Source organism: Nanorana parkeri, unplaced genomic scaffold (assembly GCF_000935625.1).
Source record: "Nanorana parkeri isolate BGI_ZX_2015 unplaced genomic scaffold, ASM93562v1 scaffold263, whole genome shotgun sequence".
NCBI classification, from domain to species: domain Eukaryota; kingdom Metazoa; phylum Chordata; class Amphibia; order Anura; family Dicroglossidae; genus Nanorana; species Nanorana parkeri.
Window position 1 is genome coordinate 439,167 of NW_017306531.1, and position 24,540 is coordinate 463,706.

Genomic DNA, 24,540 nt, shown 5'->3' on the forward strand with positions numbered 1-24,540 from the left:
GTGGGGGAAAAAAACACAGAACACTTGCATCTGAAAGTTCTGCACAAGCAACTTTTCTGTGATTGTGACAAGTGCGGCAACCCATTGCCTGAATGGGCTGATACGTGGCAAAAATGCAAGCCAACGTGTATTCGTGCAGATTCACACATTGCTACCGCCTCGCTTCCTCTAGCGTTGGTACCACTGATTCTCTCCCGCAGCTCTTCAAGTTCCCCCTTATGCCACTACCGGCCCTGGGAATGGTGACACCTAGGTCTTAGTTTCGGGGTAGGTCTTATATTTGAGCATTCCCAAAAATAGTACTAGGTCTTATTTTCGGGGTAGGTCTTATTTTCGGGGAAACAGGGTAGATGTGAACAGGCCAGAATGTACATACATATTCAATATTCTGTAGGTACACCTAACACTCACTGGCCATAAATAAATTGCATTTTTATTCACTTCAATCATCCAATCAGGTGAAAAATACATTCCTGTTTGCTTATTTTATCTGCACATGACTGGATAATTCAAGTGACTATTCACACAATTTATTGTGTAAAGTTATGCAAGTCCTTTAGTACAGGAAGTAACAGAATCTCTTTCCAATATGAGGGAAACCCCCTTTTAGACAGCTGTCACATAAACAAGTGCCCCCAATGGAAGATCTTCACCCTATTCCCGCTCTCCTGATGACTCAAATCTTTCTATTTCCCCTCGCTTCGATTCCTGGGGGACATTGGTGATCAGGACAATCGGGGCTCATTCACAACATGTGTGATGTCCTGTGTTAAGCACGCCATACACACATAGAGGGGAATTTATCAAGACGGGAGCAGACAGAATCTGGACCAGCTGTGCATGGCAACCAATCGGCCTCTCTTTTTCATTTTTAAATCTTAACTGAACAAACTGAAGAGAGAAGCTGATTGGTTGCTATGGGCCTCTGCTCCAGTTTTGATAAATTCCCCTCACAGTTTTTAAAAACCGCTTGATTCTCCTGCTGGCTACTGTATTCTGACACCTGGCACAGGGGACTGTCAGAATATTCAAACAGTGACTACAGCTCATTGGCTGCAGTCACTGTTCAGTCGACAATCTTCCATTTAAAGTTTGTTGAGCCGGGTGGTGCCGACAGGGCCACCTACAGTTAGAATTTTGGTTGATTTACAGGAATCGGCTGACATTCTAACAGTGTATGGCCAGTTTTAATCAGCACAGATGATCAATGCAATTCACCCCAAGGACACATAGACAATAGTGATGTGAATGGGCTTGCTGTGAACGGAGTTCAGCCAAGCCAATGCAAAATTGTCAGTGACATCCCCGTCACACAGATCAATCAGTTGCAGCCAGGGCATTCCCCACCCAGCAGCTACACATAACAAAATGACAAGGAATGACCTGGTTGCAACTGACTGTGCCGGGAGGGGGGTACATCACTGACCGTTTTGCACGGACTTGGGCAAACTTGGTTTGCTTACAGCCCAGGCACATCACTAAGAGAAAACAATTGCTTTCTATGTGCTCTGTTCACACCACAACACTGCGCTTAGGTAGGTTGCAATATGGTGCGAATGCACTGGAAAGAAATGAATGAAATGTCATCTGTCACATTTCAATAAAGTAAAAAAAAAAAAAAAAAGGTAAACAGCACCTTTATTAATATGAGGTTGCTCTCTTTAACCCTTTGGACCACAGGCAGCAATAATTCCCAACAGGGGCTCTAACACCTCACCACTCCATCCAAATCTAACAATAAAGTTTTGCCTTTTTTCAGTAATAAATCCAGAGTCATCAAATAAACACTTCTTAGCAAAGTATTTCCTTAACATTTTGCCCAAGCACTTACAGTCATCATGTTTCTAAACAGCTCCAACTCTTTCAGCTCGGCTTCTCTGAACTTCTAGTTCAGTACAAAATCACAAGGGATGGGGCAGCCACCAGCAAGTGTCCATTGACTAGCTTGGAGGCAGGAGGAGGGGGAAGGGACACACACAGCTTACTAGCACTCACAAGTGTGGCTCCGTAAGACCCAGCAATGGAAGGGGGCCAAACTAAAACAAGATATTAGGACCAGTGATCAGGGGACCAGCTGATTCTGCAGGAAACTAAAACTTTTTAACATCAAGGAGATGCATCCATTGTAAATGATTTAATCAGAATTCGAAAAAGTCCTTTTGGCTTTCATATCACTATGAGTTGTATTTTCAGGTGGCAAGCTGCTGCCATGAAATCCTGACAAATCCTTCCCTGTGACAGGTGAAGACAGACAGGAAGGACTGGTGGGGTGTCCTGTCCCCCGATACGTGTCCCCTCTGCTCTATACACATGATAGGATGAGGAGGAAATCCGTTCATATTGATTAGAACATCAGCATTCAGACCATGGAGTGTATGTAGTTGCTGCTGCAGTGTACCCATTTGTTAGATTACTATAAAAACTTCTGAAATAATGAACATGTATGTGACAGTAATGAAAAAACTTCCCACACGAGGTGAAAAGTAGAAGTAAGCTCCCAGCCGGCATTGCCTCTTACCTTTCAATGACAGCTCAGCACTACCATCTTTTACCGGCCATCCTCATGAATATTGTCCGTCCTGGAACATGCTCCTCGCTCAGTGACTGCTCCGGAACCAATGCCCCGAAGATTTGTTGACAAGGGACATTTAGTAGCGAACCATCACACATGGGCAAAGAGGAACGTCTAATACGTATCTAAACGTTCTTGAAGCCATATTTTGTGAGGGCAGAATGCCCATTTGTTCCTGGCCGGTAACACCGGTCGTGTTTTGTGATGAAGGCTGCTTTGAATAAAGTGTGGCGTGAACGTTACTAGCTATATGGATAGTGGGAGATTTTGATCTTTTCTGTCATAGAGTTTACTGGTGGAAAGTGCGAGGTCACTCCCGAAAGTAAGATGGCGGCTCGAACGTCAGCCGCCCAGTCTGTTGCTCTAGAGCTCCTCCTCGCGGAGATTGAGAGGGAGTAGGCGGGGGACTGCGGAGCGCACACTCGCTGCCACCATTCTATTCGGAGCCGCGCTCTTACATAGCTCTCTGCACGACCAGCCGCTCGGCTTGCGGCCACCCATGGCTCTTTGTAATGGAGAATCCAAGGTCAGTGTGCGGGCGGGGGACGGAGGCCGGGTCGGAGCGGGAGTCGTGAGACACCCAGGGCGAGGCCTGTGTGATCCTGACAGCCCGGGAAAAGGAATGAGGCTGGGGGCACCGCGGAGACCGCTCACTCCTGTAGGCGCATGTCTGCGCCCCTCTCAGGGTCATGCAGCGCCCTCTTTTTGTCCCTTATTTTCCATCGTATACAGAGGACATTTCACATCCATCCTTGCACAGAGCGGTAACGGGGCCCCAGTGCTCCCCTCTGTTTACATGTGACGTCATGAGGGAGAGAGGCAGCAACCTCCTATTAATGTGGGGGCTGGAGGGAGCCCCATGAAAGACATCGTCATCTTCATCATCATCATCATCATCCTGTGTGTGCTTTCACTGACACACGTGGGAGACACATGAGTGATCATACATCCTCCAATATATTAACACAGGGGCCCTCCACATTATATAGAACATATCACCAGGGTACACAGCATTGGAACACATGAGTGTGATCACACACCATCCAATACATTGATACAGGAGCCCTCCTATTATATAGAAGATATCACCAGGGTACACAGCATTGGAACACATGAGAGTGATCACACACCATCCAATACATTGCTACAGGAGCCCTCCCATTATATAGAACATATCACCAGTGTACACAGCATTGGGACACATGAGTGATCACACACCATCCAATACATTGATACAGGAGCCCTCCCATTATATAGAACATATCACCAGTGTACAATGCGTTGAGGACACGTGTAGAGGGATATAAAGGCATCTACTGTTTTTTAATAGTGTCATTCAGACTTTGCTATTACGTGAGGTCAGTTTAGCTGCGTTTAGAGAAAGTAGAATTCCGTGTTCCCAGGATCTGATTAGAAACTAAATGCGGCTAAATCCTCAGCCACAGTCCGTGTACCCATTGCACTCAGAGCCGCTGCTCCAAAAATGGAAGGTAGGTGTCAGCGGGTGGTTTCCGACAAAATATAAGTAAAGGATGGACACTGGCACTCCAAAGCAAGTTCAGTACGTGTTTATTAATGTACTAGTTGCAAGTAGAACACTCTCTAAACAACGTTTCGGGAGCTCACTGGATCCCTTCATCAGGCAACAACATGTTTGCCTGATGAAGGGGATCCTGAGAGACCCCGAAATGTTTAGAGTGTTTTACTTGCAACTAGTACATTAATAAACACGTACTGAACTTGCTTTGGAGTGTCTGTGTCCATCCTTTACCTAAATCCTCAGCCAGGTACATCTAAATGCAGGAGACAGTGACCTGGGAAGCATGAAGTTCATTTATACATCTCAAATCATTTCTATGTTTAAATAACCAAAACTCACATTCTAGTCCATTCACTGAATGAGAAGTCTTGTATGTAAACCTGTGTATGGTCATCTTTAGACTTTCTTTCTGAGGAGTGGGGAAGCACAACCAATGCATAGTGCTACAAAACATGTACATGGCACATCTATCATTCCATATTATACAGAGAAACAAGGTTTTAAAGTCTCTTTCCACTTTATATGTGTTATCTGTATGTGGTAGCCGATCCCGGGAGGTAGAGGTGCTGCGTGTGTGCGCGCAGCAGCCTGTTCTTCCCTATGGGAGGATGCGGCTGTGCGGTGTCATACAATCCATAATATGGACTGCACGGTGCGGCTGTACGGCGTCATACAGACACCTGAACTGCACATCCTTGCGGTTTCATGTGTCCACACTCTGCGTCCATTTGCAGACACCCGTACCTGCACGAATGACAGCGTACAGCCGCGTCCTCATATAGGGAAGAACAGGCTGCTGCACGCAAGCACATGCAGCCCTGTCCCTCCCGGGATCAGCTGTTTACGGGTGTGCACACCTCATGGACGCCCAGTGTGAATGAGGCCTTATACTTAAATATCCTGCATTGTAAGGCAAGGAGGGGGCTGGGAAGTTGTGCTTACTCTAATTAACCCTATCTGTACTGTGCTGGCAGAGCTCATGATCAGTTACAAACTATATGTAAACATGGTCTGCCCTAACAGAGGGTTAAAGACTAAAACTGGGTACACGGAGCGAATTTGGAATCCATGGGTGTCCCTATTCCCCAGACCAGTGGTGGGCAAACTGCAGCCCTCCAGCTGTTGTGGAACTACAAATCCCATGAGGCATGGCAACATTCTCACAGGCATGACTCCCAGAGCCAGATGCATCATGGGATTTGTTTAACCACAGCTGGAGGGCCGGTGTTTGCCCACCCCTGCCCTAGACAGAGGCCTGTTATTCGATCGACTTTTCCTGAAGGGACATGCTGGAAAATCTTTGGTGGAAGCAGTGTTCAGGTTTTTGGACAGCGGCGATTTGTTCATCCAAACTTACCGTGGATGGCGGAGTCTGTTGTTGTTTTTTTATTTTTTATTAAAGGATTGAAAATCACTCATCCTCCTAGGTAGAGCCAACCTGTGACCATGAAACTGTCACACGTCGGCTCAATAGATCGGGAAGTGAGCGAAAACATACTGTCGCGCTCACTTCTCGATCATCTCCCTGCAGAGAGCGGTGACTGTCGGTCACCGCTCCCCGCATGGATTCCCCCCTCCCCTGTCCAATCCTCCAGCGCTGAGTGGCGGAATGGAAGGGGGCGGGCACAGCTGGCTCTGCCCCTAGATAGGCAGAGCCAGCTGTCACTCACGCAGCTGGGTGGATCTCAACAGCATTGTCTGTAGCTCGTGATATACTGAGCTTTGGGTCACGGGAGGAGGTTAGTTTGTGTCCTCCTGTGACCCTTAAGAGAACTATGGGGAAAAACACCTTACCACAGAGTTCTCTTTTAAGCCTGCCACGCCGTGTCAAGACCGTGTATACCCAGCTTTAGATGCATTGTATGTGAATGAGAGGAAGTTCAGTCTGTCCCTCTACTTTCACTTTCAAACTGCTCAGAGTAGCCTGGAATCTGCACAAAGGTCTTCACCAAAGAAACATCTGAAATGTAAGATATCTATTTTAAATGGTTTTTCAGTATTCTGTGTAAATGGGAGCACACAATGAACATATAGAGGGGTTTTTCCAAATTTGTCTGCAGAAGTGGAACTACACTCTAACTGAATGAACGCAGACTGATAAAAATATTATCCGACTGATCCTTCACATGTTTATCTGAAGCGTAAAAAGTTTTACAAGACTTTTTACCTTGATCAGGGATTATATTGCTTGGTCAGTGTGCTCTTTTTGCAGTTTAGTTTACACCCATCTGATAAACAGAACAAAGGTTAAATGAGGACTCCGATTCCTTATCTTTAAACACAACGCAGGATTGCGCCAAGACACACAACTCTGAACAGATGTGATCATCAGACAGGGAAGATGTAGACCACATCATTATCGTCTTTCTTGGAATTTGCCAGTTGGGGACTTTGGTTCACATTTATATGATGATAAACCAAAATTAACCATTGACCACAGAGTAAAAAAGGGGCGGGGCTCTGTACTCGTATGGAAACATGTGGTATAAGGTTTTCATTTGTACAACGCAGTGTGTGATGGATGTAAAAGTTGCAGCAATGCATTTTTATGTAATCATTCCACAGCATATTTCCATCCACCTTTGTACAGTTGTATACCCCACACTTCCACAAACGTCTCCAAGGTTTCCTAAAGCACAGCTTGAACGTTGATTGTTTTACATTTTTATCATTGAAAGTACACGACCATCCAAAATGGAGTCCTTCAAATGTTTCTGAACCCAAAAATATATAATATTGCAGCTTCGATGTGGTTGCTGTGTTCATTTTTCCTTACTCAGGATTTTTTCTAGGGATGCACCGATATTTTCCAGCACCAGTGCCGATACTTGCCATTTTCGTGAGAACTACCAGGGTTGCAGCGGTTGCAGCTGGGACCTGGCTCTGGCGCTCCACCACTGTCCTGAAATCATTAGTTGATACTGTTTTAGAAAAACTGTCACATGACAAACAAAAATGTCTCAGCAGGGGTGTCCCGAGGTTGGGTGACACCGGGAGTGTTAACCGAGTGTCACCGCGCATGCGTGTGCGATGACGTCATCCCTTACATTGAAACTGCTGCACAAACTGTTGGCGCTATATAAATCCCGTAGAATAATAATACTACACTGAACTGAAATCTCAAAAACCGATCAGTTTTCCTAGCCATCTTCTGCAAACTACAAAACCCCTCCTCCCTAATGCAGATAAGGGTTGTTTCTAGTCCAAATCAGGAGTGCAGCCTAGGGTGTCATCACTGCTGCTCCATAAATACCAGGGACTGGTTTTAGGAACCAGCTCTATTGACAACTAGAGAACACATCAAAAGTAAGGTGCTAGCTGTAATATTTAAAGTAGAACTCCAGGCAAAAGTGTTATTAACCCTTGCGGTGCGGCTACTCCAGCACTGTACGGGTTAAATGCTCCTTTTAGTCTAGGTGCAAAAAATGTATTTTTCAGGACTCGACAGTACCAGTACTTCCGCTAGCATAGAGCCAGCGTCATGGCCAATCAGGAAGCCGGGCAGCATGCCATTACCCACGGCCCAGCTTCTTGATTGTGCAGGAAGCCAGGTCCTTGCTGTTTGGCTTCATACCGTTTGGCTGGCTCGATGCTGATTGGCTGGGAAGCCGGCTTCCCAGCCAATCGGGAAGTATTGCAGCACTGATACTAGTAACGGTATTGGTGCATCCCGAGTTAGAACCCCATTTTGTTGTTGTTAGTTTTGTGGCTGTTGGAGAGTTTCTTTCTCTTCCCTTACTGTGCAGTCATTGAGACAGTAATAAAATAAATGGGGAGCAGTGAGAACCCTGTCAGGATTGTATTGTTAAGTCCTTGTTGGAACATAGCAATCTTTGTGGTTGCCAGGACAGGAAGTGAGGTGAAATCTCCCCAACCAGGTAAGAATCAGTTGATCACCAGCACACACGAGATACAATTTTAAAGGAGAACTACGGGGTCAGGGCTTTTCCCCATAGTTCTATTAAGGGTCACGGGAGAACACAAACCAGCGTCCTCCCATGACCCAAAGCTCAGTATACCGCAAGCTACAGCTCGCGGTATACTGAGACGCGCACAGCCGGGACGGAAACCGACATTGCTGTCGAGATCCACCCAGTTGCGGGATTGACAGCTGGCTCTGCCTATTCAGAGGCAGAGCCAGCTGTGCCCGTCCGTTCCGCCAGTCAGCGCTGGAGGATCGGACAGGGGAGGGGGGGGATCCCTGCAGGGAGGCGTGAGTGACAGTCACCGCTCTCTGCAGGGATAGATTGAGAAGTGAGCGAGTGACAGTATGTGTTCGCTCACTTCCCGATCTACTGAGCCGACCTGTGACCGTCTCATTGTCACAGGTCGGCTCAGATTATGAGGCTGAGTGAAAATCACTCGCCTCATAATTCTCCTTTTAACTCTTCATTTAATTTGTTTTATTATCACAATGCGTCATAAGAAGCTGACATTTGGGGGCCATGCAGGGTCCCTTCTCCAAGCCTACATAGTGACACCACTATATTGCCTTGAAGAAGGGACCTGGTGTGTAGAGCTGCAGCTAACGATTATTTTCATAATCGATTAGTTAGCCGATTATTAAGTTCGATTAATCGGATTAAAGTGACAACTTGTGACGATGATAAAATAAATTGAATGACAATTTACGATTCTACCTTGTGTGTGCTGGTGATCACCTAGACACAACGCCATCTATATCACCACTACAAGCACCACCGTTCTGCAAGGTCATAGCCTTGTATGGAGTGCAGGAGACGCACAACACAATCTCCACAACAAGGACATAGAAGTCAATTGACAGATTCCCCTTACCTACTGTAATCAAACATGAAAAATATACATTTTGGCTGTCGTCGGGCTTTTGGAATCCATACTATTTTTGTTCTTTATGTGAATAAGAGTCATTAGAGCTTTTTTCTCCTCAAATCGATGTCATGCTTATTTTAAACAAATTATTCCAAGTGATCCCTCTCAATGTTGGCTTGCCTGAGAGTCACATTTGTGAATATGGAAGTCTTATGATTTTCATCTGGTAGAATGTAGGAGGAAGTGTACAGCTAATGACATTAGAAATGGATGCAGCTTTCATGCTTCCACATGGTCGCCAGCATGGTTTTTATCTCCCTTCATTTCCTCTGAAGCTTCTTGGCTACTTCTGATTGAATGGCAGCACTCATTCAGTTGTAGATGTCAAGTCATCATTTATCTACGGTTTCTGGCCTTTTGATTGATGACCTCGTGTGTCTTGTGGCTCACATGTCTCCATTTATAAGTGCCTTCATTCTTTCTTCGCCCATCCCTTCCAAAAAGTGTAGAAACCAAATCATCTCCACCCCTTCACCTCATTGGCAGCTTCTATGTGAATAACAGGCAGACACTTCTATGGGAAATCCTCACTACAGTTATACGCTGCAGCTGGTTGAGTGTCCTTTTGGCTAACTATGGAAAAGGTAAACCAAGTGTGCTGTGGCTGTGATTTTATTATGTTCTATAGTGAAATCGGCTAGATTCAGCAAGGAAAGGACAGAACCTATTTTTAAAAAAACAAACAATTTCTGTAATATATGGGATAGTCTAAAACTTTTGTTCTAAATGTAATTGTTTGTGTATGTATATACGTATATATGTACGGTCTGTTGGAAGAGGTACTCACGGGTCTTGTAATGAAACAACATAAATAAGGTTTATGGTCGACCAATACATTTATTTACCTTGCTTCATTAAATGTCCGTGAGTACCTCTCTTACACCGGACCATTTGTATCTACTTGCCTTGAGTTCGCCTAGACAGTTTTTCTTACCCGAGTACCGTGCGTACCATTGGAGATGTGCTCGCGCTCTCATTCATTCATTCATTCATTCATTCATACATACACTGTCCATTGAAAGAGGCACTCACGGGTTTTCTAATGAAGCGACATAAATGTAATGGTCGACCAATAAGTGTCTTTTATGTAGCTTCATTACAAGATCCGTGAGTGCCTCTTCCAATGGACCATTTGTATGTACTTGCCTTGAGTGCACCTTGGAAGTTTTTCCTCTGGTGTGGTGCGTACCATTTAAGATGCGCACACTTGTCACACAAGCATTTGTGGTGATCTCTCTGATGTTATGTACAATTTATTTTATATCGATGCATTTTATTTTTAGCTGGCCAAAACTGGAACAGATGTTAAAGATGGGCAGCATCTCTACGAGGGATCTGTAGTGATTCTGGATGCAGGCGCACAGTATGGGAAGGTCATTGACCGACGCGTCCGAGAGTTCTTTGTACAGTCTGAGATTTATCCATTGGAAACACCAGCATTTGCTATAAGAGAACAAGGGTTCCGGTAAGAGCTGCTCTTCTCTGCCCCTTTTCTTGGACCAATGTTTTGTATACCTGTTATCATTATTTTGGGTCTGTTGTTCCCACATCCTTGAACGTGTGTTTGTATTAATACTTCTTGTGAGAAGGTTCTTATTTCCTTGGGATATTTTTTGTTCTGTGTGAATATTAATTTAGCCTTGAACATAAACTGGTAGGTGTATTTTCAGTATACTGAAGTCTCATGATAGTGTATAATGTCTACTTACTGGTGTTTATTGTGAATGGTAATTGTTTTTATTCCCTTTTATAAAGCTGAAGTTTAATCTGCTTACATTTTGTCTCCCATTCATTCACATTGGGGGGGGGGGAGGGGGGGGGGGGGGGTGTTGTACTTAGCTTCCTGAAAACATTACAGCACGTTGTATCAGAACTTCTCTTAAGATTCCTCAGCCCTGGTGAGAAGCAGTGGGCTTGCTTGAGTAGTGGGTGTTCCTAGGCAGACCATAATAGCATGAAAACTGCCCTAGGTGACACCCACATATGATGTTGAGCCTTCATGATTGAAATAATTGAATTCAAGTGAATAAAAGGGGCGAGCCAGGGACAGGAAGGCTGCAGAGGAAAGAGCTAGATGATGAATGTCCTCCAGCCAGGAAATGAGGCGAGTTCTATCTGACTTGCAGCTTATAATGTGAATCTATGAGAAGCTCACTGTGTGCAATGAGATTAAAGTAAGCAATTTCAGGACAGGAGAGGAGCCTGTACCACTGTGCAAGACTTAGGCCAGGTTCACACCATTTTCCGGACCACATCTGGAACTGCGTTTTTACCGCATAGGGATACATTGGGATGCTTTTTTGGTCTAGAAACAAGCTGTTCTGGTCTGGATATGATTCGGACATGGTGTGAACAAACCCTGAAGGTAAGGCTGGAGTTCAGCTTTCAATGTCTTGAGAACGGGAGACTTGATTCCACTTGGAAAATGTTAAATCTGTAATTTCCTTGCTATTTTGCAGTGCTATAATCATATCGGGAGGACCAAATTCTGTATATGCTGAAGATGCACCTTGGTTTGACTCGGCCATATTCACTATTGGAAAGCCAGTGCTTGGAATCTGCTATGGCATGCAGGTATGTGATAGGCTCACAACTATAATACCTCCTGTAGGATATAAGAATGATTTCTGTAATTTTACATGCCCTCCTCTGGTTATCCTTTTTCCATAGTGGAGTGTCATGGGTTACAGTTGGCTGACACTTTCTACGGATTGATAACATCTTTGACACAGATTCACAGTAGAGCATCACATGCTCAGTGTACGCTAATCGGCAGGAAAAGGGATTTTCACTTAGCAATACAAAATCTTTAACATGAGCCATCTAGGGAGTTCATATACTGTAAGAGAGGAAAAAAAAGATAGAAAGTATATGTATCAGAAAAGAAACAAATACAGTGATTTGCACTAAAAATGGAGTGCAGGCACAAATAGTGTTTCATGAGTGATTCTCCATAAAGGACAGTGAGTCTTCTTCAGTCTACTATTGGTATTTTATATAGTGCTGACAATTTACACAGCGCTTTACATACTGCACATTCACATCAGTCCCTGCCCTCAAGGAGCTTACAATCTAAGGTCCCTATCTCACATGCATGCATAGGAGGCCCAATTAACCTTCCAGCATGTCTTTGGAGTGTGGGAGGAAACCGCAGTACCCGTAGAACACCCACACAAGCATAAGGACAACATGCAAACTAATGTCCTGACTAGGATTTGAATTGGTGACCCCCCCCCCTGTGCTGCAAGGCAGAAGTGCTAACTACAATGCCACTGCTGCCTGTCTAAGCTGCATGTACTTCAATCTGTGTACACCAGTGTTCCTGACAATCACACTGCATATATTGTAACCATACAAGATCTGGTCCGCCCAGACCTGGTGTGTGTTTAGTAGATCCTGCAGGGTTATAGGAAACCTTTCATAAGAGAAACATGGAGTCTCCTGTTAACAAACCTATGAAATTGTTTGCTGATCCTCTTGTTTCAGTACTTTGAATCAGTGACCCAAAATAAGTACACTCTTATAAGCAATAGCCCACTATATACTGAGCTTTGGGTCATGAGAGCACGTTAGAATATGTCCTCCGATGATCCTAAAGAGATCTATGAAATTAAAAGGTACCGTATATACTCGAGTATAAGCCGTCCCGAATATAAGCCGAGGGGGGGAAATGAGGCAGCTACTGGTAGATAGATACCAATAAAATTACATTAATATTTATTTAAAAGAAAAATAACCTAGCTCTGCAAGTGGAAAAGGGGGTACAGGGATACATATCATGTACTACGGATCATTTAACCCATTCATGTTAGCAGAGGATCATTGTAAATGTATTGTCTGCACTGTATTAGCAGTATATACTCTATATGTAGTATATACTGCTAATACAGTGCAGACAATACATTTACAATGATCCTCTGCTAACATGAATGGGTTAAATGATCCGTAGTACATGATATGTATCCCTGTACCCCCTTTTCCACTTGCAGAGCTAGGTTATTTTTCTTTTAAATAAATATTAATGTAATTTTATTGGTATCTATCTACCAGTAGCTGCCTCATTTCCCCCCCTCGGCTTATATTCGGGTCAATACTTTTTCCCATTTTTTTTTTGTAAAATTAGGTACCTCGGCTTATATTCGGGTCAATACTTTTTCCCATTTTTTTTTTGTAAAATTAGGTACCTCGGCTTATATTCGGGTCAATACTTTTTCCCATTTTTTTTTTGTAAAATTAGGTACCTCGGCTTATATTCGGGTCAATACTTTTTCCCATTTTTTTTTTGTAAAATTAGGTACCTCGGCTTATATTCGGGTCAATACTTTTTCCCATTTTTTTTTTGTAAAATTAGGTACCTCGGCTTATATTCGGGTCAATACTTTTTCCCATTTTTTTTTTGTAAAATTAGGTACCTCGGCTTATATTCGGGTCAATACTTTTTCCCATTTTTTTTTTGTAAAATTAGGTACCTCGGCTTATATTCGGGACGGCTTATACTCGAGTATATACGGTAACCTCAAAGTTCTGTGTTAAGGACTTCTGACTTTTCAATGACGTTCCTAATCTGCATGTGTGTTCTGTTTGGCAATCATGATGCCTCCCTTAACTGTTTATAAAGATATCAGGGTGACATTTTTAGGAAGTTTACTAATACAAATACCTCAGCTAGCCATACATGGCTCAAATTACGGCTAAATCCTGCGGAATCAGACAAATTCTGAGCCCTGAGTGGCCCTGTTAGCATCACCTGGCTAAACAAAAGTCGATTTGACTAAGCCGGAGGAAATTTGTGAAACAGTGACTGTATACTATCCGATGCAGTCATTGTTCAGGAAGTCGGGCAGCGTTAATGGCGCGGTGTTCTAATACCATAGCTGGCAGCAGAGATTCTTCCATCCACACTGTTTGATGAGGCTAGGGGTAATCTATTGGTCTTCTCTTGTTTAGCCTGTGGGCTGATAAAAGAAAATCTAGCTGTTTATGGCAAGCTTCATATTGTTGGGAGGGGCTGTAAAGCACAACCACTGTTTAGCACTGTAAATCAAAAAGAAGAGCTTACAAATGTAATGAACATCTGTGACTGCCTCCAGGTAGGTTTATATTTATACAGTATATGTAGAAGCAATGTTTTTATAACATTGATTTTTTTTTTTTTGTTACATTAGGGCTGCAACAACTAATCGACATAATCGATTATAATCGATTATTGAAAAAGTTATCAACTTTTATTCTGACTCCGATTGTTGTGATAGCAAAATATATCACTTGCTGAGACCTCTATGCCTGGCCTGTATAAGCAGATATACTCACTGCGGACAATCCTCGTCAGATAGCTGAACTCGTCAATACCGATTCATTCAAAAGAGGTGTTTATTCTTTAACATCAGGGGTTACAGCAGATGATAGAAACAGCAGTTGAACGGTTATAGTATTGTGCGGTCAGAAAATGATGCCTTTCCTACGTACTGTGCAGATTATATATGTGTCCTGTTACATGTGGCTTGCTAGCTTTGGCCATGACACAGGAAGTACTGCACACAGGAAGAAGGAAGGGGCGTACACTAGGGGGAAATACATCGTCACATGAGGAATAATTACAGAAAAACATGTACATTACAACAAAAGGCCACTAGATGGCAGCATAGGATAACACATGGATTTAGCTATGAGAAAATAGTTAGGCAAAACACACTATGTAAAACTTCTATCTATATTAACTTCTATAACATATTAGCTGGGTTTTGTAGTCCTCTATAGCTGGTGCCATTCTCCATTAATTGCTGTATAATTTTACACTTTTAATTTCACTATATTGCACACCACACTTTTCTTTTTTTACTTCCACCGCTCCAAACTTGCTCCTGTGATGGACTGCAATCTCAATACAAACTAGTAGTCCATCACTGGAGCCATTTTTTAAATTTAATTTTTATCCGATTAACCGGCTAACTAATCGATTTTGAAAATAATCGTTAGCTGCAGCTCTGTCACATATTTATATATTTACATTTCGCTGATCTTTGTCTACCTAATAAAATGTATAAAAATACTGTACATTTCCTTTTTTGTTCCCAATTGTTATGTCATACTCCAGTGATGAGCTCTGCACTTGACTTCTCAGGTCTTCATGTGTCACAGCAATTACAAAGCTCTCGGCTGTTCTTTTGTATTTTTAATGGATTCTTTACCTATTTGTTGGGGTATGATATGGGAGGAATTGCGATATTCATTTTTAGGGGGAAGGAATGAGACACAGAGGTGAGCAGTTAGATGTAAAAAAGCCTGTAGATCACTCCAACACCAGAGTCAACCTGTAACTAAAATGATTTATGTGGTACAGATTTGGTGTCATTGCTAGAAGCTGGAGAGAATAGAAAGTATTGATTACTTTTCATAGTAGTGCTGAGAGCCAAAGACTTTTATATTGTACAATGATCTTTAAAGCTGGTCAGAGATGAGACTGAAGGCTGCAGGGGGATTGGTTGAGTAACACCTCCACTTTATTGTGAAGTAGGTTTTACATTTCCGTGTAGAATGAATGTCATGAAGTAATATTGATAGTGGATTATACACTGGTACATTTTCATTGTGGGATTGTATTACAGATGATGAATAAAGTGTTTGGAGGAACGGTCCATAAGAAAAATGTGAGAGAAGATGGCGTGTTCAATATCAGCATTGATAATACATGTTCCCTGTTCAGGTAATACATTGCTTTGAAGATATATGCTAAAATTTAGCTGATACAACAAGCCATTAGGGGGGGTGTACTTGTTTGTCATTATATTCAGCATAAATCAGACCTCATTGTATTTGCCTAACATGTCAAAAAAGGTGCTTGTCTGAGTAATGTAGACGCATCTGAAGACATGATAGGGCAGTTCTTATATGTACAGGAACATACGACTGCCCTAAGGTGAAAGGGTGAAAAGGTAGCTTTACTGACTGGTCAAGCTTACAATTTTAAATCAGTGATTTGGGGTTCTGATACTGTATGGGAACAGAGGTAATTGCCAAGGTTTACTATCCTGTGTGGTTAATCGCATTCCCTGCTAAAGGGTTGGCCATTGCTGTCTGATTGGAGTACAGACATGGATCAGGAGATGCTGGGCACATACTATTATTGATCCCAGTTTTGTGTGTCTGGATGCTTCTAATGCCAGTTGCAGATGGAAATAGTAATTGGAAGCAGACTTGGATGAAGTGAAGAGAAGAAACTGTGCTTGTATATCATACTATACAAGAACTGCTCCATACTGTGTATACTCTGCCTCTGCACTGTAAGCTTATAGTCATTGTGGCACACGTGGGTTGAATTGTTGTCAGTGCAAAGGTGAACCCTTTGTCCGTACTTGCCATAATTGGATTCTTTAAACCTATAATCAGAGTAATTGTCTAATTTTACTGCAAAATTTATTTAAAACATGACTGGTTCTTATGGGGAACAATCTCACTTTTGCTTTGGTTCACACATCAGCCTCTGGGAAGATGACTGAGGTGTAGCCTCTCCTGCGCCTTCTCGCATAACAGAGTATAGTGGGATGTAAACTCCATGTCTACCTGGATCAAACAATTAGATTTGTTGCCAGGACCTGAGTATATGGTACCACACCCCTGGAAATAGTAGTAATCACAAGAAGAAAAAGATGGTGTTTTTAAGGTAACGAATGACAATTCCAAGGCAATGAAAGGTAAAAAAGTATTGTTTATTAAATCATGATTAAAAGTGTGTTCAATTCAAGTAAAATTAATTTATGAAAACCAGCTGATCCGATGTCTCCTAACAGACTCCCTCCACTTATTAAATTACCAAATCAAAGATACATGATGAAATAAATATATATAATATTGTAATAACATCATTCAAAAAATAGACTTGATTGGTTTTTAGGTTGTTCAGAGTGGAGGAGTCATATGGTTTCAACCTTTCACGCTAAAAAGCGCTTCCTCAGGAGATGGAAGATATCTCCATGATTAAATAAATCAATAAACATAATGTACAAAACCATAATTGTGTAATAACTAGGTAGGAACACCACCTACCGATTAAGCAAGTTGGTACGTGTGCACTCAGAAGGACCAGTCCGGGCAGAACCCCAGAATCCAGGGGGGAAATTGGTTCTTATGGGGAACAAGCTCACTTTTGCGTCAGTTCACACATCAGCCTCTGGGGAGATGACTGAGGTGTAGCCTCTCCTGCGCCTTTTCCCATAACAGGGTATAGTGGGATGTAAACTCCATGTCTACCAGGCTCAAACAATTAGATTTATTAAATTCTCTGTGCATTCCACTGTGTGTACAGTGCTTTGTGTGACATACTTCGAAATGCTCTATTCTGTATATTGTGTTGTATGTTACATATTCAGCGCATGTTGAGTCTGTCTGCCGTGCTGTACATTATATACTCCATACCACTGATTTATCACAGTATTGTCATATAGAATCCTTCATACCAGAATGTAGGCATAGCATTAGAACTCCTGAATGCCACCACATTGACTTCACAAAGTTTTGCTAGTATTTTAGGAACACCGGAGCCTTTGTAAGTCACCAATTTGATTATTATAAATTCTATTCTGTGTGAATCATTTGTTGCCCAAATCAGTCAGTCTGAGAAACAAATCGTCTTTGGGCAACACAACAAGCTCTTCTTTCAAGTAGATTGATAAGTTTTCAGTCAGTGAAGAACCTATAGGTCCCCATAGGCAACACACACACATCTCACTGGCCAGGTTGTGCTGCTTGTAGCCCCAGTAGCCATCCACTTTTCTTGGAGCTTGTCATGTAGGAGCTTGTATTCAGAAATCTATACTTTTAGCAGGTTTTTAAGGCTGGACAACAGCTGAGCATCTGATATTAAAGGCTTCAGTTTTTGTTTTATTAAGGGCAAGAAGTGGCACAGAATTCTCAGTCAAGGCCGTACCCTGCCAAACATTAAAGACAGGTCTAATAATCCCTGCTGTGGGAAAGTATGTGTCTGAGCTTCTCTTGTTTCTGCAAGCTTAAAGTGTCTTCACTTATATTTGTTTTGCATCCTTAATGGTATAAACTTTGCTTTCAGGGGGCTGCAGAAGGAGGAGGTTGTGTTGCTGACACATGGTGACAGCGTAGACAAGGTAGCTGAAGGGTTTAAAGTTGTGGCACAATCTGGAAACATAGTTGCAGGTATGCATCTAAAATGTCTACATGAAATCATATGACTGTCTAGTATCCTTAACCTGACCCTGAATAACTATATATAGACCGCTCACTGTCACTTCTCTCTACAACTCTGCCTCTGTTGTGGACAGCTTGTCCCTGATGTGATAGCACAAATAATATGTGATATTAAGATTGTTAAGTATTTTGCTGCATTCGGCAGTATCATATGATTGAATGTATATTTATTCTTGAATCAATTAACATCTCTGTTTAATGTTGGATGACAACAGAATCTTCGACAAGATCACAGCTATGGTGGAGTCTTCTAATAATATTATGTCAGTTGTATATCATTATATTAATGTAGACTTAGAATCAATTGCACTGAAAAAGGACTTCTTATACAATGGGGGGAGTTTATCATGGCAATTGCGAGTGTTTGAACTTGCACGGAACAGTTTTACGATGCTAGTGTAATGTTGTTCATAAATGAGATTTAATAGACTCCAGGAAAGAAGAAGACTTTTAACTCCAGGCAAAAATCCTAAAGGAGAACTATGGGGTCAGTGTTTTTCCCCATAGTTCTCCTTAGGGTAACGGGCGGACACAAACTAGCGTCCTCCGGTTGCCCTAAGCTCAGTATACCGCGAGCTACAGCTCGCGGTATACTGAGCTTAGGGTAACGGGAGGACACAAACTAGCGTCCTCCGGTTGCCCTAAGCTCAGTATACCGCGAGCTACAGCTCGCGGTATACTGAGCTTAGGGTAACGGGAGGACACAAACTAGCGTCCTCCGGTTGCCCTAAGCTCAGTATACCGCGAGCTACAGCTCGCGGTATACTGAGCTTAGGGTAACGGGAGGACACAAACTAGCGTCCTCCGGTTGCCCTAAGCTCAGTATACCGCGAGCTACAGCTCGCGGTATACTGAGCTTAGGGTAACGGGAGGACACAAACTAGCGTCCTCCCGTTACCCTAAGGAGAACTATGGGGTCAGTGTTTTTCCCCATAGTTCTCCTTTAACTGTGGCTTCTTAAAGAAGTGGTCATGGGGACTTCTTAAGTTGTGATTGTTTTGTTAGGTGATGCTCCAGTTTCAGAACAGAACAAGTGCAGATGAAAATGGGTGCAAAAAAACATGCAATTGAATAAGTAGTGCAAGCTCAGGTGAAAACAGGGGCACGTGTTAGACAGATTTGCATATAAAAAAAAAAATTATCCAAGAGGCTAAAACTGTCGCAATTGCTTTGATAAATTCCCCCCAATATGTTTAATGCCGATTTTAGTTTAATTGTGCATTAAGTCTAATGCTGGCCACTTTTCCTTCAGATTTATTATAAATGATGTGTATCTTTTATTAGCAGCTATTATAATTAGGGATGCACCGATATATCGGCCGAAAATTGCACTTTGGCATAATGCTGAAAGTGCCATTTTCCTGCCGATACATCGACACATCCCAGGTTTCTTTCCTCCCCGCTGGGCGCTGCTCTGTGTCCCAGCGTGGGGGAGAGAAAACGACAGCCGGCCGAGCTCTGCGGGAGGAGAGTGCTGTGAGTGGCCGGCGTCTCTCCTCCCACACAGCTCAGCCGCCTATCACAGTCCGGCAGAGCGCTGTGTGGGCGGAGACAGTCCGTGCTGTCACAGGAGGCTGAGCTCTCCTCCATGCTCTGCTCGCTCAGCCTCCTGTGACAGCGTGTCCGAGAGGAGAGTAAGTGCAAACACTCAGCGATCAGTGATTTACATAATTGAGGACATGGTATGTTGACTATATCCTCAATTATAAATGGGAGTGATCTACATCACCTCCTGTTCATTCATAGTTGTGGTTATAGTAATCATACTCTGTCCTCAAGTTATCAATGAACAGGAACACTCATAGAGGATTCCTGTTCATTGATAACAGTGGCTGCAAAAAAAGAGATTGAGGCCTCTGTGTCCTCAATCTCTTTTTCTATTTTAAAAGGGAAATATCAGGGGTCTGTTTTAGACTCCTAATATTTCCCTGAAGCCCATAAAAGTAAAGTAAAAAATATTTAATAGAAACTGAAATAAAAATAACTATAAAAAAAATTAAAGTTTATAAAAAAAATAAAAAGATTAAATGTTGAAAAAATTAAAATAAAAACATTTTCTGACAGTTTTTTTGTTTTTTTTTTTAATAGAAATTTGAAGACCTTCGTTTAGGTCTTCAAATTTCTATTTCCGTGCACCTCTAATTTATAATGTGTCTACCCCATAGTCCATTGAAATTGTATTCTGTCTGGTACATTCTCTTTATCACATAGTTGTCTGTAAAGTTTGACAATCTGTTATATCTGAAACAACAAAATCTGACTGTGATTGCCCAGTAATAAACCATTTGTTGAACACTATGCTGCAAGTGAATAATAAAATACAGGTTTTAAGGATATGGTTATTATATCCGTAAACTAACTGGTACTTAGAATTCTAATTTTTGTTGTACAATTCATTGTATGCTGTGTAACCGAGTAATTGATAGAAATATTATATATGCTGTAAGATGAGATTCTCTGTTCAGGTTTTAAACGTGTGATTTACTCTTTAAAGGCATTGCTAATGAGTCCAAAAAGCTTTATGGAGTTCAGTTCCACCCTGAAGTTGGCCTCACAGAGAATGGCAAAGTGATGTTGAAAAATTTCTTATATGATGTTGCGGGATGTAGTGGGACCTTTACTGTAGAGAACCGAGAGATTGAATGTATACGAGACATTAAGGAGAAAGTGGGGTCATCAAAAGTATTGGTGAGTATTATTATTATACTGGATTTATAGGCTATTGGCTGCAAATCCTAGTCAGTGCCACTTTTGGCACCTGCAGTCCGCTTCAGTTAGCCTCAACTCTGGGGGGGTTCTGCTGACACCCTGAGTGAATCGGAAGCTCTCTACAGTTCCTATATTGTGGTTAGTAATTTAAAGTGATACTAAACTCAGGCGTTAAATCTCAAAAATGCAATCCAGTACCATAACTATTGACATAAATGTATCTTATTTGTGTATCACTCGGCTGTAGATCCTTAAATCATCTTTGAATTGGTGTTGATACCGTCCTTCCTTCTGGAGGGTGGCTACTTTGGGTCACCATGTTCCCTGTAGAGCTGCAACAGTTAATCGATTTAGTCGATTAAAATCGACGATTGAAAACGTTACCAACGTTTTCGATCGTCGATTCGTCGGCTATCAATTGAACTTTTTTATCATAGTTAAGGTACTTGAATGCAAATTTAACTCCTGAGTTTAGTGTTGCTTTAAGTGCTCATTCAGATATATACCCTGGATTGCTGCGTGTTAATGAACACTTATTGTGCAAGTTAATAAGCATTGCATTAAGGAATTGAAAAACAGACATGCTTCATTGTTCGGACGCATTGTTTTGCAATGCGGGATGGTTGACGGTATATTATATTGTGTTGGCGGTCCAATTCAAAACAATTTCCACCCCCACCCTGCATCAAAACGCATTTTACCACAATTCAAAGATCTGAATATTCCCTAATGGGGCTTTGCAAGTGAGTACTTTTAGTCTTTTCCTTGATCTAGTGTTTGTTTTACTTTTAATAAAACCTGGTCTTGTGTAAGAACAGTATATGAATATTATCCAATTCAGTGTCTTGTAAATACATAGCAGAGTTCCTAGTGTCAGGTCTGCGAAAGGCTGACATTCATTGGCCTTGTAATGGGGAGCGTTTACTTCCTGCTTTCATGGTTCCCTTGGTTTTGTCTCATGATGTTTCAGACAGGAGGGAGTCTACAGCCAGTGCTGCCAAGGAGGGAGTTTGCTGATTTCGTATGACAAATATACCAGAAACTCTGCTCTGTGACATTATTTCTAGTAAGGTTGATTACCAAATGTGGTTATCACTAAGGGGTTAGTCTTTTTTTTTAAATTTAAACCCATCATGACGGCGATGTTCAAAGTATGTCGACGTCACTAAGTGTGACACTTGGTGACAGTGACATCGTATGCCACCTAACCTAATCATAATGAGCTTTTAGAGAAAAATAAAATGTTTTTTTTTAGTTTTAGGCCGAGAAGTACAACATTTCGTAAATCCTAGGGATGCGAGGTGTTTCCACATAAAGGACAAAGTGGTTTATTTTGATGCATTGTTTTTAGCTGTGCTATTTTTCTAAAAAAAAAAAAATCAAGACAGGGGAAAGTGTTTTCTTTGTTTTTTTTTTCTTGTTTTTTTTTATACTTTAATCCTAAGTGAGGCACACATATGTGATATAATCATATAGCCCTATCTGTCCTGTAAAATACAATATATAATATGTGTGGGTGCACTTAGTAAGAAAGTATATTACTGTCGTGGAAGAGTCACGCAGCACAAATGTGAAGTGTGTCCTTCATTAATGAACAATCTGAAAAGCTCAGTCATGAAGGGTTAAAGGAAAACTGGAAGCCTCATACCAAGTTCAGAAAGAAATGATGTAGCACGCGGCATTGTGCCAGGTGGTACGTCCAGTACCAATTTCTGGATCCAGAGTAGTTGGGAACAGTGGAAAGAATGGGCATCACTCCATACGGAAAGACAAGATTGGTAAATTTTAAATCTGAGATGGTGACCTGTAACATTGGGCCTAGTTTTATCTTCCCACTCTGTTTAGTGAATAGGGGAGCAATGTAATTGGATTTGGGGGCTGAATACTAGGGTTGCACAGATACCAAGTACAGTACTCGGTACGAGTACAAGTACCGATACTTTTGAGCTCCAAGACTAGACTAGAGAAAAATGTAAAAGTTAGGAGGCAGCTGTCATTTGTAAGGAGCACACGGAGCTCCTGGGATTTGTACATCTCTGTTTTAATGTACGATTTTGTTTATATAAATATAAATAAAGGGATGCACAGATACCAGTTTTGCGAGTACGAGTACTGATACGTGCCGAGTACTTACAAGTACGAGTGCTGATACATTTTTGTTTGTCATGTGACAGTTTTTCTAAAACAATACAGACTAATGATTTCAGGACAGTGGTGGAGTGCCAGAGCCAGGTCCCAGCTGCAACCACTGCAACCCTGGTAGTTCTCATGAAAATGCCAAGGATCTGCACTATGCATCCCTACTGGATACTATTATACTATATGGACAGAGAGGGAGTTCTGTTACATCCTACTAATACACAAAGCATTACTATTAAACTGGATGATGCTGCACACTCTTGTGAAAGGGCACACTGCTCTATTTTTGTGATCACTTTTAGAAGCAGGGAATAAGACGTGTGGGATGTCCTTCTAGCAGCAGATAGAAAGATTTTTTAAAAAGGGATATTTCAGTGAGTTCATATTTTAAAGTGTCAATAAACCCGTTCACACTATGTTATATTTTAGCGGAGAAGATGAGAATAAAATGAATAGTGTCCTTCTCGCAATTTTTTGCATAAATACTTTTTTTGCTGCTTTGTCCCGCCATCATGTGACACAATCTACTTGCTCTGCACCACACTGAAGGATCTTAGGCAGAGCAAGCATGAATCCTGTGATGCAGCCTGCAGATGTCACTGTAGGAAGTTTAGATTCTTTTCCTGCCAGTTGGCACTGTTGTGTTACGGTACGAGTACAAGTACCGATACTTTTGAGCTCCAAGACTAGACTAGAGAAAAATGTAAAAGTTAGGAGGCAGCTGTCATTTGTAAGGAGCACACGGAGCTCCTGGGATTTGTACATCTCTGTTTTAATGTACGATTTTGTTTATATAAATATAAATAAAGGGATGCACAGATACCAGTTTTGCGAGTACGAGTACTGATACGTGCCGAGTACTTACAAGTACGAGTGCTGATACATTTTTGTTTGTCATGTGACAGTTTTTCTAAAACAATACAGACTAATGATTTCAGGACAGTGGTGGAGTGCCAGAGCCAGGTCCCAGCTGCAACCACTGCAACCCTGGTAGTTCTCATGAAAATGCCAAGGATCTGCACTATGCATCCCTACTGGATACTATTATACTATATGGACAGAGAGGGAGTTCTGTTACATCCTACTAATACACAAAGCATTACTATTAAACTGGATGATGCTGCACACTCTTGTGAAAGGGCACACTGCTCTATTTTTGTGATCACTTTTAGAAGCAGGGAATAAGACGTGTGGGATGTCCTTCTAGCAGCAGATAGAAAGATTTTTTAAAAAGGGATATTTCAGTGAGTTCATATTTTAAAGTGTCAATAAACCCGTTCACACTATGTTATATTTTAGCGGAGAAGATGAGAATAAAATGAATAGTGTCCTTCTCGCAATTTTTTGCATAAATACTTTTTTTGCTGCTTTGTCCCGCCATCATGTGACACAATCTACTTGCTCTGCACCACACTGAAGGATCTTAGGCAGAGCAAGCATGAATCCTGTGATGCAGCCTGCAGATGTCACTGTAGGAAGTTTAGATTCTTTTCCTGCCAGTTGGCACTGTTGT

General features: G+C 42.0%; 2 protein-coding genes across 2 annotated transcripts in view; one reads left to right on the plus strand and one right to left on the minus strand.

The window, feature by feature from the left end:
* SLC33A1 (solute carrier family 33 member 1) overlaps positions 1 to 2,596 on the minus strand; it is a 21,921-nt gene extending 19,325 nt beyond the window's left edge. Inside the window, exon 1 of the mRNA XM_018557041.1 lies at positions 2,519 to 2,596. The gene's annotated coding sequence lies outside the window, so the exon portion shown is untranslated. The remainder of the gene's footprint in view (positions 1 to 2,518) is intronic.
* A 357-nt stretch (positions 2,597 to 2,953) lies between these two features.
* GMPS (guanine monophosphate synthase) overlaps positions 2,954 to 24,540 on the plus strand; it is a 35,880-nt gene continuing 14,293 nt past the window's right edge. Inside the window, exons 1-6 of the mRNA XM_018557043.1 lie at positions 2,954 to 3,098; positions 10,247 to 10,428; positions 11,423 to 11,537; positions 15,569 to 15,666; positions 18,025 to 18,128; positions 20,674 to 20,867. Of these exons, the coding sequence (XP_018412545.1) occupies positions 3,072 to 3,098; positions 10,247 to 10,428; positions 11,423 to 11,537; positions 15,569 to 15,666; positions 18,025 to 18,128; positions 20,674 to 20,867 (720 nt within the window). The 5' untranslated portion in view covers positions 2,954 to 3,071. The remainder of the gene's footprint in view (positions 3,099 to 10,246; positions 10,429 to 11,422; positions 11,538 to 15,568; positions 15,667 to 18,024; positions 18,129 to 20,673; positions 20,868 to 24,540) is intronic.